The following is a 15,095-nucleotide window of genomic DNA, read 5'->3' as shown; positions in this document are numbered from 1 at the left end:
AACAACATGAATGGGTGATTGTTTGAGAGTGCATCATGTACCATTTATTGATCCTCGGTTAGTCTCCGGTTGCCATATTATCTAACCATCCAGATTTCGCGTACACAAAATGGAACGGTTTGATTTACCCTGTCTCTCTGTCTCTCTCTGTCTCTCCCCTCCCCCAGTTGAGCATTTTTCTTTTCGGAAAAAAAGGAGGGGAGGAGGGCACTGGCATCTTCAAAAGCAGGAATCCGTCGCCAGGTACCTACCCCTGAGCCCTGGCCCTGGCAGAGTCAGAGCAATCTTCTTGCCCTCGCCCGCATCGCATCGCATCACACATCACATCACATCAACTTTGCCCAAAATGGAATCCGAAAAAAATAAAAATAAAAATAAAAAAAAGAAAGGAAGAGGAAAGGGAAAAGTAGGAAAAAAAAATAAAGACCAAACATTCGCACTATCCTTCTGTAGCCAACCATTGCGGTGCAAAACCCAAGCCCCCGGGAACCCTTACAGTAGGAACGTCAAGATGGCGACGAGCATGACTGTGCAGGCGACGTTGCTACCGCCGTTGCTGCCGCCCCAGGCTTTCGGCTCTGGGCGTTTACTCCCGTCGGAGACGATGACGACGGACGGGGCAGCGCTCGAGGCGGAGGACGTGTTGTAGCTCGTGTAAGCTGGGGGCAGGACGTCGACGGTGGTGGTCTCGATGGCCGGTGGTCCGCCGGTTTCAGTGACAAACTCGGTGTAGGTGCTTGTCGGGGAGGGACCCGAGGTAGAGGTCGCCTCGCCTGCGACTTCTGAGGAAGCGCTTGGGGTTGGGGCCGGGTAGGACAGTGTGATGGTGACCTGGGAATAAACGACGGTTGTCAGGGTAGAGAGGCTGACGTGCCCGGACTCGACGGAGGTGTCGGCGGGCGGCGCAGAGCCCCAGAGATTGGAGATGGTGACGGTTGTGAAGGGGGATGCGTAGGTGCTGGGTAGGGACCAGCTCCAGCTGGTCTCTACGTCTGTCACGGTCGAAGCTTCCCCCGAGACGGTGGCATCTGGGAGGCCCGTGGTGACGGAGACGTCGGTCTGGATGGCGGTGTAGGTGGACGGGTTCCCGGAGAGAGTCACGTCCGGAAGCCGGGTGGTGTAGGAAACGTCTGTGCTGGCTTCGGTGACGGTGGAAGCTCCCGCGGTGATGGTCACGTCTGGGGCAGGATACACGGTGACGGTGACGGTGACGGTCTCTGTGGTTTCTCCGTGGCAGGTCTCCTGGCTCTTGGTGTTGTCGCTGTACTGGTCTGGAGACACGGTGACGGTTACAGTGCTGGTGGTGGTGCTGGTCAAAGTGCGTTCTTCAGAGGTGTTTCTGGCGGTGGAAGGGGCAGTTTGAGTCCTGTGAGTTGCGTTTATTCGTTAGGCAGTTGTTGGCATGTTGCCCACGGGGGATTTGGGCCCAAACTTACGACGCCGGGGTGCTTTCACCAGTGGACTCTGACGTGGATCCGGCAGAAGCAGTAGTCGCTGCCTGAGAGACTTCTGTCACGAGGTGAGATGCAGACATGGTCCCTGAAAACCCAAGACCTCTTGCAGTCATGGCGTCGGCGACAGGTTGAAACAGATCGGCCGTCTCGTTGCATTCACCGCGGATGGCAAGCCGGTGAGCCGCCTTGGAAACGACATGTTCGGCTTGAATGAGTTCATCGGGACCACGGAGAGATGGCATCGGATCTTGAGCATAGCGATCAGCTGGTGTTCCCTGATTGCAAAGAATTCAATCTTCTTGCGAGCCGAGGACGCGATCCGAGGACACGATACGGTCATCTTACTAAAGAGAGTAGTGACGACGATGAACACAGCAGCCAAAGCCATCAGCCCCCAGCCCAAGTACGTGAGAATCCAGAGAGGCTTAAGCAATCTGCGGAACACCCCCTCCCGCGACAGGGAGGATGAACGAGGCAGCTCTCTGAATTCGCAGTCCTTCATGGCAGCCACTCTGGGACCTTTGTTAGTCGATGTGGTCCAAAATATGCCACGATGAGGCGAACTGACGTTCAAAGTAGGATGGGTTTCGTAAAAAGAGTGATTCCAGTGACTTGAGGTCTTTAAAGGCGTGAGTCCGTTTGAAAAGCGAGGGTGCTTCGAAGGCTGGGACTCGACAGTTTGCTTGCCGTCTCCGTGCTATGTGACACAGCGGCGTCTCAAAGCAAACAACTAGGGGATGGTAAGGTGGCCACACAGATTACGCACGAGAATATCGAGAGGCAGCAGATTATGCAAGATGCTTGGGAGCGGGAAAGGAGCTGCTACAGTCTCTTGCGAGACGAGACGAGGCGATAAAAACGAATGTGGAAGTTGGGCTCTGTTGTGAAGGAATGTGTTGAGGGAGGAGGTGAGCAAGCAAAAGGACGAAGTTTCGGTATTTATTATATAAAGCAAAATCTCGCGTAGGATGAAAATGTGAGAGAAATGTGAACGCTCAGGATTTGGGAACCGACGGTTCGTCACAGTTGGCAGATCAGAGATTGGCAGCTGGCAAGGCTGTGAACGAATCAAGCCGAGGCCGGGGCTACACACAGGCAGATGAGCAAGTGTTTGTTTAACAGTTATTTTTATGCAGATGAGATGTGAATCAATGAAAGCCGGGCACGAGAGTGTCAACGTCCTTGACCATGAACCCAACACGACGAATGACTTGGAATAGGCGGCTGAGTCTGGAGTAGTAGAATAGAATGGTCCACAAGTCTCCGTGCTTGAAGGAGGCAGAGGGCTTGGTTCTAATTTTTGTTTCATTTGAAAGTGACATGTGTCACGATTCTAGCATCTTTGTGCCTACATAGCATTAGCATAGCTTATATTGCGAGTCAAATCAAGGTGTCGGGCCCGTAAAGGAGGAAGAATTGGTGGTTCCAGGGGGGGGCCGAGGAAGTTGAGTGCTAAGTGCAGCAGAGAGAAGACATTTTACATTGACGGAGAGATTGCATGGGCGGACGATGGTTTTGCATGGCCAGAGGTGTTGCTTGAGCGTCGTTCAATTGTAGAGGCTGTATTACCGCAAAACGGACGGCGGCATTGGATGAGGAGGCGGCAAGTCGCAAGTGGTGACACGGTCATATCAAACCATGTAGTAGGAGCCGGTAGGTAGCGGATGGATTGCGGGATTGGCACTGTCAGCCGGAACGCGCGAAGCTTGCTTGCAGAACAACCGTCGTGGTCCGTTTGAGATGGGACGAAGTGAAGTCGATGATGTGAAGTTGACGATGCCGCAATGTGGAGGTGCAGCTTTGACAATGTACAATGTCGATTGAGCCAATGAATACAGAGTCTGGTTTCAGGTGCACACCCACCTAGGTACTTGAGTCCCTACTGTGCCTAGGTAAGTACCTCTTAAGTAGTCGGCAAGTGCCTAGGTAAGTACTCAAGTATCTTGAGTCTAGGTACTTCCTAGGTACCTACTTAGATAGGTTCCTGGGCACTTGAGTAATTCGTTAGCTTGCCGACGCGGGGGGCAGAGAGGACCACCACTCGGGGCTGGTCGCTCACACAGAAGCACAGCTCAGCACAGCACAGCTCGGCGCAAGCTCTAGTCTGGCCCGCAAGGAGGGAAGGGCTAAGCGGCGCGTACATGTCGCGTCTGGCTGGTGACGAGTCTACCAACGTGATTACCCAGTAACGTTACTTACGTACACAACCAGACTGCCTTAAGAACTTAAGTACTTAGGTAGGTACCTCGTTGTAGCTGTTGCTCTACTTGAGCAGCGCGGCTTGCCAACGGCCATGTCGGGAAGTCGGGACCCAGCCAATCCCGTCTACACGTCCATGCTCCATGCTTGAATGCACCCGTCGTCTCGTCTGAGGCAACGAAACGGGCAACATTGAATGAATATTGTCCCAAGTCCGCTAATCTCCTCCATCTCGCGCTTCCACTCCTCACCTACACTCCCATTTCCACTCCTCCCACTCCCTCCTCCCACTCCCTCCTCCCACTGGTGCCTGTGCTGGTGTCTTGTCTTCTGTTTTTCCCTGCCCTTGTTCTTGTTGCTGGTCTTGTTCTTGATCCTATTCTCCCCGTTGGCAATCCCCAGCCGGTCGCACACCCTGAACGCCTCATCGCTTCTTAGGTGCAGCACCTCCTCCAAACCCGTCCTGCTCTCTCTGCCCGTCCGACCGTGCGATGCCGTGACCCGTCTGGCGCACTGCACCAGAGTCGAGACACGCGCTCCCTCACTGGTTCTGATATCCACGCCCGCTCTCGCCCTCGCGTCCTCCATCTGTCATCTGGGGAGCCGTGGTCCTTTACTTCGAAACCCCCGGCATCAAGCATCACGACAATTGCCCGCGTCACAACATGGCGCGCCGCCGTACCAGGGCCAAGGAGCCCGACCCCGTGGAGGCGGAAGAGCATGCCCGCGTGCACGACGACGTCCCAGAGCCTGAACCAGAACCAGAGCCCGCGGCCGAGACCGAGGCTGAGCCAGCTGGCGACGATCGAGACCAAGACGACGACATGGCGCAGCGCAGTCTTGAGTTCGACGACGAGCTATCCTGGCGGCCCGCGAAGCCTATCCCCAGCGCTACCCTCCTAGATCGTCTCGAGAGGCTGTCCAAGGAGCTCGCCGACTTCGATCAGGGGGGCGTAAAATTGGACTCGCTCAAACATGTTGCCACGAGCCTGGCGCATCGCAACCTGCTGCAGCACAAGGACCGAGGTGTCAAGGCCTATACCGCCTGTTGTTTGGTCGACATCTTGCGTCTATTTGTACCGGAAGCGCCATTCACAGATGATCAACTCAAGGTCGGTATTCCTCACTTGTCCCTTTGTATAGCTATGCTCATACAACCCATCTGTGTCTATATACTTGCAATTTTTTTTCCCGCGAATACTGACGTGTCTACTTTTGCCTGCTGCTTAGGCCATCTTCACTCTGTTCATCAAGGACATTTTACCAGCGCTTTTCGATCCTTCAAACCCTTACAACAGCCAGCACAAATATGTCTTGATGTCTCTGTCTGAAGTGAAAAGCATCATGCTTCTTTCTGAAATTCACGGTGCCGACGACCTCTTGTTGCGACTGTTCAACTCAGCCTTTGATGGTGTGTCGACAAGCTCCCAGGCCTCCAATGAGGAACAGATTGCCAAGGACATCGAGATTTGTCTCACCGATATGCTCGTCGAGGTCATTGACGAATCCTCTGGCAGCATACCCGCGACGATCATCGACGCCATCATCAGCCAATTCCTCAGAGCCGCGCCACCTGGAGGTGGTCGCAACAAGGAACAAAATGGTAAACAGGCTACCTTGCTGCATAAAACCGAGCCCGCGGCCTACGTCATGGCCAAGAACATCTGCAATGGATGCGCCGACAAAATGTCTCGATATGTCAGCCAGTACTTTAGCGACGTCATTCTCAATGCCTCAAGATTTGCGACCAAGAGCAACGGCTTCCGCCACGGGGAGGAGTCTGACGAGGAAGACAATCATTCTGGTCCGTCAGAGGCGGATTTGAAAAGCCTCCGGCAGGCTCACATGCTGATCCGAGAACTTTGGCGAGCTGCTCCCGCCATCCTACAAAATGTTGTTCCCCAGCTCGACGCCGAGTTGTCGGCCGATAATGTTCACCTGCGACTGATAGCAACGGAGGCATTTGGAGACATGATCTCGGGCATTGGAGCAGCAGGACCGCCCCCCACTCCCGTACTCGACCCTGCAGCTTACCCCCCTCTCCGCCTGATGGATGATGCAATTGGTACTCCTCCGGTCATTGACACGGAAACCAATGCATTGACGAGACCATACTCGCCGCAGTCATTTGCTCAAACTCATCACGCCACCTATCGCAACTTTGTTGGCAGAAAGAACGACAAAGCAGGAACAATCCGAGCTGCGTGGGTTACCGCTGCCGGTTACATCCTGTCTACTTCTGCCGGGGGAATTGGTCTGAGCAGGGAAGAGGAAACAGAGCTGATCAAGGGCCTGGTGGACAAGCTTAATGACAGTGAAGAAAAAGTGCGCCTAGCCGCCGTCAAGGCCATTGAGCTTTTCAACTTCCGCGACGTCATTCTGAAGCTCGGTGTGGCCGGCGGAGTCGAGAAAGAAGGGTCTATATTCGCCAGCTTGGCTGACCGCTGCCGCGACAGAAAGCCAGCGGTCCGCGTCGATGCCATGGTCTTGCTCGGAAAGCTGTGGGCAGTCGGGGCGGGAGAAATTGCAGACGGTCAGGAGGCAGTGACTGCGTGCCTGTCCGGCGTGCCGACTCGCATCATAAACGCATTCTATGCCAATGACCCTGACCTCAACGTCCTCCTCGACCGAGTCCTATTCGAGTGTCTGATCCCACTGAAGTTTCCGCTGGTCAAAGGCAAGGGCGCCAAGGGCGCCAGCGGCTCTCAGGGCAAGGGTGCTGTCACTGCCGCGGACCAGGACAAGATTCGAGCTGAAAGAGTTCTGCTTATGCTAAAGTCTCTGGATGTGCCCGCCCAAAAGGCCTTTTTCGCCATGCAGGCCCGTCAACCACAGTTCGCAAAGGGCGTTGGTATCTTTATCCAACAATGCGAGGCATATAACGGAGGCGTCATCGACGCGAATGAGGACAAGGTGAAGACCAGTCTGTCCAAAACGTTCCAGTGGATAGGTGGATTTTTCCCAGATCCATTGAAGGTTCGTGGGGATTTGCAGAAGTTTGCTAAACTCAACGACCGTCGAAGTTATCAGTTGGTCAAGTACGCGATTGAATCTGAGAGCGACTTCAAGACTGTGAGACGAGCCATCAGTGAGCTCATTACCAAGCTCCAGGGGACACCTGCAGCTGTCTGCCTAGATACGCTCATTCCACTGCTCTATCGATCAAGTTGCCTCATGTTTAATCGAAGCCATCTTGCTACAATCATGGACTATTCCAAGAGTGACAAGGGCGGCTTTGCTGCCGTTGCCCACCTGGTACTCAATGACATATCGCAGCGAAATCCCGACATTTTCAAGGCACATGCTGAGGACCTGCGGCGTGAAATCATCGAACACACCCCGAGTGACAAGAAAACCAATGACCCGGGTGTTGTTGATATTCTCAAGGCGTATTCGTCTTATGCGAAGAAGTATCCCAAGGATATCAACCATGATCGCAGTTTTACACAGACGCTAACGAGCTATGCTCTATACGCGTCCCCGCCTAGAGCTGCGAAATATGCAGTCAATATTCTCTTGGCCAAGGGAGATGACAAGAGCAAAGTTACAGCTACAAATTTGTTGAGGAGTATCATGAAGGGCCTGGAATATGGCTCACCGCACTTCTTGGCTAGGCTGGCGTCCATATCGCAACTTGAACGGCTCGCACCCTCTGTAACGGCTGACTCGGATGAGGCCATTCGTGATTTAACGATCAACCAGATACTCCGCCAAGTGCGGACAGATGCTACAGAGAAGGATCCGTCGTGGGTAGATGACGCGGATATGAACGAGGAGCTGCAAGCCAAATGCCTGGCGTTAAGGATTCTGGTAAACCAGGCTCTTGCCGCCGAGAAGGAGCCCAATGCCGAAGACCGTGTCAAAGCTGTGTTCAAGCTTCTCAAGACATTTGTCGTCACCGAAGGCGAGTTTTGCAAAGTCAAGGACACCCCTTTGCACCACAGGAAACGTCTTCGGCTGCTCGCTGGTCTGTTGATGCTGAAACTCTGCACCGTCAAGGCGTACGATGAGAGGCTGGAGCCTCCAAGCTTTAACAAGATGGCAGAGCTGGTACAAGACAGTGAACTCCAGGTTCGCAGACGCTTCATGGAAAAGCTGCAGAACTACCTCACTCGCGGCAAGCTCAGGCCCAGATTCCACACCATCTTGTTCTTGGTCGCATTCGAGCCTGCATCAGACCTTAAAAACCGAGTTGAAACTTGGATACGATCGAGAGCTCGATATTACGAGGAGAACAAGCAAAAGGTAATGGAAGCTCTAATGGGCCGGTTAATACCTTTGCTTGCTCACCATCCCGACTTCAGCGCTGAACTGGACGACTTGGTTGACTTTGCAAACTACTTCTTGTTCTACCTCAACACCGTTGCGACCGAGGACAACATTTCATTGATTTACAGATACACGGAGAGAGTCAAGCAGGTGCAGGACGGCATCAACCCCAAAGCTAGCGATAACCTGTACGTGCTTAGTGATCTCGCCTCGGCGGTGATCCGCAAGTATCAGGAGAGAAAGAATTGGATCTTCCAAGCCCATCCTGACAAGGTCGGCATTCCATCCGGGTTGTATACTAATCTGCCGTCTGCCGAGGTGGCGCAGCAGATTGCAAAGAAGCTGTATATCCCTGATGAGATTGACGAAAGGCTGGATGATTTACTTCGTGCAATGGACCGCAAGAAAGTGAGTTCCTCATCAACGTCGCTGGCAAACACTCAATCTGCACCCGCCCCTGCCCAGCGCAGCAAGAATACTAACGGAGTAAACCAGAAACGCAAGTCTCTTCACGAACACGGTGAACCGCCAGCAAAGCGACCCAGGACTCAGGTCAAGACAGTCGTCAGGGAGAAATCGAAAGCCAAAACACTACCATCCAAAAAGAGTGCCAAGCCCAAGAGAGATTCTAAGCCCAAGAAGCAGAAGGAAGAGGAGTCGATTGTCCCGTCTGAGCGGCGTCGCAGTGGTCGCGCCCACAAGGTATCAGACTACAAGGAGCGAGCTGACGAGGACGATGAGGAAGAAATGCTGGAGGGGGTGGCAGAGTGGGACTATGGCGAGGCGGACTCGGACGGGGGAGGAAGTGAAAGTGACGAGAGCTCAGAGCTGTCCGATGACGATGGTGCTGAATCCGTGAACCAAGAGGCTGAGGGAGAGGAAAAGGAAGAGGCGGAGGCGGAGGCGGCGGAGGCTCCGGCCAAGCGCAAAGGCTCCAAGGTATCCTCCTCACCAAAGGGCAAGGCGTCTGTCAAGGCTAGCGTCCTGGCTAAGCTAGATCGCACATCAAGAACGAGAGGGCGAGGCGGACGTGCGGCAAGGGATGATTCCGAGATGGAAGTGGACGAATAAGTTGGTGCTGTGAGCGCCTTTTCTGTTTTGGGAGGACCGAGGACAGTCTGGATGGACAGGTCACGGAATTGGAATTGGAATCAGCTTGTTGTTGTTCAGAATAAGACGATATCTGTGGGTGTTGTTCGCGTCATGTTGCCGCAGGAGCTTTCTTTTTACTCTCGGGTTTGCGCCGAAGGGAAAGGACCTTGACTGGGAGAGGAGAGAGAGGTGGTCAAGGAGTGCTACGATGGGAGTTGTGATGCCGCAAAATTTATAAAAATTTCTGTCAGTCGAGCCGAAGCCTCGAACACGCGGGGAAGTCGATGAATCTTGCTTGAAGCGCTGTATTCGCCTATCCTATTCTCGACGCGTCTTTTCGTGTCCCGCCCTCGCCTCGCCCTCGTTATGACTTATAACCACGCTGCCTGCATAAAAATTGGCAGTTTCACAAGGCGATAGTAATCGTACACCAACCCCCCCCCCCCCCCAAAAAAAAAGATGTACAATGAACTGTGTATTTCTAGGCGCCAAGTGAACAGGAATCTACAGTCTTTCTTTCCTTTTTTTTTTTTCCTCTTTTTGTCCTTATTTCAAGGAGCATGTATGTCAGGTGTCTGGGGGACATTTTTTCATGAGCCTGAGGCGCCGCCGGTTTGGGCCGCGAGTCGCTGGTTGACTTTTGCCCGGTGGCCGGAGAATTTCAAGTGCGCTTCGAACTTTTGGGCCGTCGTGTCCGGACCAGGGGTGTACAGCTTGGTGGCGCAGTCGAGGCAGCGGATGCGCGGGAGCCAGGCGTACTTGACGCCTTCTGGGAACGGCTGCGTCTGCGGCTGGACGGGGAGTTCGGTGACGGGGTCGAGATACGAGTACTTCATGATGGCTTCGAACTTGTCTCCGTTGGGATACTGCTTCTCTAGGTCTTTGAGGGCGTTGACGAGCCATTCTGGTGGAGGGGGCTGCGGGAAGCGTCAGCGTCAACGTCCGCGCTCAGGGCGCGCGGGTTGGGTTGGGGAGAGAAGAGGGGGACTTACGGCCGGGGGAGGTGATTGACCGGGGACGGGCGGAGGAGCAGGGAGGCGTCCCAGCTGGCCGGCAGGAAAGGAGCTGGAACCGCTCCCGGCTGGAGCCGGTGCCGCTGCCGGTGCCGCTGCCGCTGCTGGCTGGGGCGTGGACGACGCCGAGGATGGCGTGAAGGGCATTCTTGGCTTGGGCGCCGCGGCATACGCCACGACGGGCGTCTGCGGTTGTGACGGTGCCCGGAGGTCGCGATAGTCGCCCTTCATCAGTCTCCTCAGCTTGTCCTTGCTCAGCTTCAGCGTGACCCAGAGGTGAGGCAGCTCTTCCGTCTCCTCCCGGCCACGGCGGGACGTTCGAGTCTCGTGCTGGTGCAGCGACCCCGTCTCGGGCGTTTCGGAGCGCCCGATGTTGGCCATCCGCTGCTGCGCGGCCGACGCAGCCCCTCGCATGCCCCTTGTGCGCGCAGTGCCGGCCATCTGTGAAGGGGCGGGCGACTCGGGAGACGAGTCGTCGCTCTCCTCGGACTCTGAGACTTCGCCGTCGCGGGCGGTCCGCTTCCTGTTTGCGCCGGCCGTCCGTTTGTATAACTGGCTGTCCTCGACGTCCTCGACCGCGCCGGGCAGTACGGACGAAACGATGAGGGTACGGATGGTCCTTTGCCGCTCTCTAAGGTCGGGAAGCTGGGGGCCGCCTCTTCTGTTGATGGAGCGCTTCTGGCGCCGCTGCTCGCGTGAAAAGACCATTTCGTTTCGCTCCAGATCCGCTTCGCTGAGCTCGTACATGTATGGTGCGTATTCCTTGGCTTGTTGCTGTGGTCGGAAGACGACGGGGAGAGGGGTTTGCAAGAATGCAGACACGAGGTCCGAATCCTCGACCGGCCGTCCGTCGAACGGGTGTCCGATGCTGTATAGGCTGCGGGTGAAGAGCTGCGTCTGTTCGCGGATGCAGTGTGCAATGGCCGTCGTGAATTCACCCGAGAGGGACAGATCGCGTGCCATGTTGGCGGCAAATTCTTCTGGGGAGTTGTGGGGATTGTTAATTTCCCACTCAAACTGATCTACCAAGGTGTGCTGGCCAATTGTGATGTTGAGCTTGATGAGAATGCGCATTTCGTCGTTCTTGTAGGCAGAGTACGGCAACTCCGGGTCGAGGGCATCTTCTTCTGCAAACGCAAAGGGGTAGAAGTCATTGAGCTGCTCCCGCATCTGTTGGACAATTTGTTCGTAGACGGGCTGGGCGGCGGGCGCCTTGAGCCCCATGTCCTCGACCAGCTGCGCGGCAAACAGCTCGACTTGCAAAAGACGCTCGTGAAGGTTCCAGGTGAACGTGTCGCGGAGCTTGATCTTGTCCCACTCTACTTCCAGGCGTAACGGGACCAGCTCTTCGTGCTGCTCTGCCTGCTTGAGCATGTCCTTGCGGGGATACTTGAAGGGGGGTGTCGTCCGTCGTCCGGGCCGTGGCTTTTGCGATGGGTAGACGATTCGGGAGGTTGGCTGCTGGTTGTCCGTGTGTCCGTTTCCATACCCGTTGTACCCTTCGCCGTAGAGTCTGCTCGGCGGGAACCAGGGCTTGTACTCGTTCCGCACCATCCTGTACTCGTGGATCTTCTCGCGCATCTCCTGCGAGGACTGTCGCGTCTGATTCAGCTGCTCACCCAGGGCGGCGCTGGCGATGGCGTCGCGCATGGTGTACCGCTCGACCATGAGTTTGCTGAACGACTCCTTTGTGCGTACGGGTATCTCCGCCGCCGGTGATCCTCGCGAGGCATCCTTTTCATCACCGACCGGCGCTGATGTCGCAGACGTCGCGGTCGGCGTCACGCCCGGCGCAGGCGCCGAGGTGGCTGGATGTGCCGCCATGGTCGCGATTGCTAGGCGCGCAGCGATGTCGCCGCAACAACGCGGCAGCGTCGAACGGGTCAATTAGACGCGCAGCGGTCGTGCTTGATGCTGTAGCTCGGGAGGGCGTAGGGTTGGGCGGCGTATGCGATGGCGACGAGGCGAGGGTTTGATGTTGAAATGGCTTCGGGAGAAGGTTTCGTGGACTGGAAGCGGCGCCCTCCTATTGACGGTCGTTGCCATCGGCGCGGAAGGCGGTGCGCCTCAAGTAAATGTACAGACGCTGCGGTACGGGAGCCCACTGGTTATAGGTCCTGCTACTGTACTGATACATTGCTCTCCCCGACATACGGAGCCGGTGGTAGCGGGCCAATTAGGCTTGGCCGTTACAGCAAGTATCTCCACTAGGGAACCACTGGCGAGATCCGTCCCGCCGTCCGGGCAGACAAGACAATGAATGAATGGACAACGAACGCATGGATGAATGAATGGACGGCACATGATGTTAAACAGCGTGTCTTCGCCGGCTGTACCCGTAATCCCATGCCTCTACGGCACAGGCGTATTCTCCTGCCACGGCCACAAATGTTGTCGCGACCAGGCTTTCCGGCTCACGAAAGTAACGTCTCAACGGCCGCGTCCCTTTGCTCTGACTGAAAACGCGGGGGCTGCAGGGTAGGCGGAAATATGCAAGTTGACGGAGTAAACAAGGGGCGAATCTAGCCATCTGGACAGAATGGAAAACAACGACGAGCACCTAACACGGGATACGGGATACGGGATACGGGATATACGGCTCTCGAGCATCTCCGGTGCTCACGGTAGCAAAGTCACAGTACAGCCGACGTCCACAAGTCGGCGACGGTCTGTTTGTGGCTGCCGCACCCAGGCGCGACGCCCGATGCCCACAGCAATGGCGCAGCCCAGGATTTGATCCCAGCGCGTGAGCTCGCTCGTCAAGCAGGGCCCCATTGTGCATGCAGCATGGCTCGATTATGCGTGGCTCGTCAATTGTGCACGGCGCATGGGCAGCAGTCGCTTGGCTCTGGGCCCCTCTTCTGTGATTGTGATGGCACCAGTCGACCTGAGCAAAACGCGGCATTCAGCTGTCCTTTGCTTCCCACAAAAAGTCATGGACGGCTCATCCTCAATCCCCATCCCCATCCACTCGCACCACACCAGACTCTTTCCGTCTCCAACACCACTCACACGCCCCGAGCCTTGGCCATTGTCCGCAATTCTTGTTTCCCATTTGAACCTCGCCCACCATGTCAGACGACAAGGACGCCGTTGGTATGTTTCTTTTCCCCTCCCTCCCGCAATAACCTGGACGCGCTCGCTGTCTGCCGTCAAGTTGGCTCCTTCCCTCTTTATAGCTCAAGTTCTGCCCCTCTTTCCCGCGCACATAAACAATCTCTACCCCGCCATAGCCCTCAAAACATTCAGACAACACGGCGACGACGACACACGACACGAGACACCATGACACCTTCACACGGGCCGTTTTCGCCGCTGACCTGACTTGCACAGACTACTCCCTCAACAACCCCGACACTCTGACCAAGTACAAGACCGCCGGTCAGATCTCTGAAAAGGTCCTTGCTGAGGTCTCCAAGCTCTGTGTTCCTGGTGCCAAGATTGTCGACATCTGCCAGAAGGGTGACAAGATACTCGAAGACGAGGTCAGCAAGGTGTACCGTGGCAAAAAGGTCACCAAGGGTTCGTTTGTTGTCGCCATTCCATCATGTTGAATTGCCCCTTTGGCCGCTAACATGCAGCATCACCACAGGTTTCTCTCACCCCACCACTGTTTCGCCTGCCTCATATGTCACCCCGTACACCCCCCTAACCTCCGACGAGAGCGAAGCCGCTCTGGAGATTCAGCCCAAGGAGCCCATCAAGATCCAGCTGGGAGCCCAGATTGATGGCTTCGGTGCCATCGTCTGCGACACCGTTCTCGCCGGCGAAAAGAATGATGAGGTTCTTACTGGCCGGCCCGCGGACCTGATTCTGGCTACCCACTACGCAAATGAGCTGCTCCTTCGGTTGATGGTCCCCCCGGGTCTCCTTGCCCAGGGCACCGACGAGGAAAAGGCGAAGGCTGCTTCTCAGAAGCCTCCTACCCAGGCCAGAATGACCAGCCTCCTGGAGAAGGTTTGCCAGACCTATGATTGCAACCTTGTTGAGAGTACCACGTCATGGTTATTCGACCGCAATGAGATCGAGAGCAGCAAGAAAATTGTTCTTGCTCCTCAGGATGGCGGAAAGGGCGATGGTGTGCCGGCTACGTCAGAAGTCTGGGGTGTCGAGATGGGGGTTTCTCTTGGTTCCGGCAAGTGCAAGGCCTTGGACGGGCGTGCAACTCTGCACCGTCGCACCAACCAGACTTATGGCCTGAAGCGCCCTACCTCCCGCAAGATCCTTTCCGAGGTTCAGAAGAGGTTTGGCACCTTTCCCTTCAGCCTGCGACAACTCGAAGACGAGCGTGATGCCAAGTCTGGTGTCGTGGAGTGCGTCCGTGGCAATGTTTTCCGCCAGTATGAGCTTGTTGGTGACAAGGACAACGCCCCTGTTGCCCGTCTGCTCACCACCATTGGTAAGTAAAATCGTCTGCTGCGAGCGCTACGAGATAGTGGCAGCTGACATTTGCGACAGCCATTACCAAAAACGGCATCACCAAGCTGGGTGGGCCCCCTGCCCTTGATCTGAGCAAGGTCAAATCTGACAAGAGGATCACGGATGAGGAGATCCTCAAGATTTTGGAGCAGCCTTTGGCCAGAAACACGGGAAAGAAAAGCAAGAGCAAGAAGAAGAAGAAGCCTGCCAAGAAAACAACCGCCGCCGCCGAGGAGTCTGAAGACGATTCCGACGACAGTGATGAGTAAGCGTGGCAAGCGTGGGAAGCCGTGGATGGTGGTCTAGGAGAGCATTGAGTCCCCTGTTTGAGTTCAGGGGCAAAGCAGTTGACTCGCTGAAGGGAGAGCAGCAACAAGAAAAGTATAAAGTCCATTTGGGAACATGAAATAGCAATTTTAACACGGATTTCCCGCCGGGAAGTGCCGGTAAAAGTCTCGCACATTGTGGACACGACGTGGATGTTTTGGACACGGCGCAGCCTAGTGAGCGGTATCATGGTTCCCACCGTGAGCATGCGTGTGAGGCTGGTGAGGAGAATTATCTGGACAACCAACGCTGTCAGCTCCCGGTGAAGCCACGCTTGTTGGCCCCTGGCTGAGCGAGGTGAAGAAATGGCTCGACCATGGCG

At 55.5% G+C, this 15,095-nt stretch overlaps 4 protein-coding genes across 4 annotated transcripts; 2 read left to right on the top strand and 2 right to left on the bottom strand.

Moving 5' to 3' along the window:
• Positions 1 to 492: 492 nt before the first annotated feature.
• Positions 493 to 1,696, bottom strand: MAM_06980 (uncharacterized protein; the record flags this gene model as incomplete). Its single annotated transcript, XM_040825778.1, has 2 exons — positions 493 to 1,366; positions 1,437 to 1,696. 2 exons carry the CDS (start codon positions 1,694 to 1,696, stop codon positions 493 to 495), a joined length of 1,134 nt encoding a protein of 377 aa, XP_040676161.1.
• A 2,622-nt stretch (positions 1,697 to 4,318) lies between these two features.
• Positions 4,319 to 8,993, top strand: MAM_06979 (Armadillo-type fold protein; the record flags this gene model as incomplete). The annotated part of the gene is made up of 2 exons (XM_040825777.1): positions 4,319 to 4,765; positions 4,884 to 8,993. 2 exons carry the CDS (start codon positions 4,319 to 4,321, stop codon positions 8,991 to 8,993), a joined length of 4,557 nt encoding a protein of 1,518 aa, XP_040676160.1.
• A 611-nt stretch (positions 8,994 to 9,604) lies between these two features.
• Positions 9,605 to 11,851, bottom strand: MAM_06978 (transcription factor Snf5p; the record flags this gene model as incomplete). Its single annotated transcript, XM_040825776.1, has 2 exons — positions 9,605 to 9,931; positions 10,007 to 11,851. 2 exons carry the CDS (start codon positions 11,849 to 11,851, stop codon positions 9,605 to 9,607), a joined length of 2,172 nt encoding a protein of 723 aa, XP_040676159.1.
• Positions 11,852 to 13,098: 1,247 nt separating this feature from the next.
• MAM_06977 (Peptidase M24, structural domain protein) lies at positions 13,099 to 14,715 on the top strand (the record flags this gene model as incomplete). The annotated part of the gene is made up of 4 exons (XM_040825775.1): positions 13,099 to 13,123; positions 13,361 to 13,549; positions 13,620 to 14,426; positions 14,486 to 14,715. The coding sequence occupies 4 exons, from the start codon at positions 13,099 to 13,101 to the stop codon at positions 14,713 to 14,715; spliced, it is 1,251 nt and encodes a 416-aa protein (XP_040676158.1).
• Between the last annotated feature and the right edge of the window lie 380 nt (positions 14,716 to 15,095).

The sequence above is a fragment of the Metarhizium album genome, assembly GCF_000804445.1.
Source record: "Metarhizium album ARSEF 1941 chromosome Unknown scaffold_26, whole genome shotgun sequence".
Lineage (NCBI taxonomy): Eukaryota > Fungi > Ascomycota > Sordariomycetes > Hypocreales > Clavicipitaceae > Metarhizium > Metarhizium album.
The sequence above is the reverse complement of the archived record's forward strand: the minus strand, read 5'-3'. Positions and strand labels throughout refer to the sequence as shown.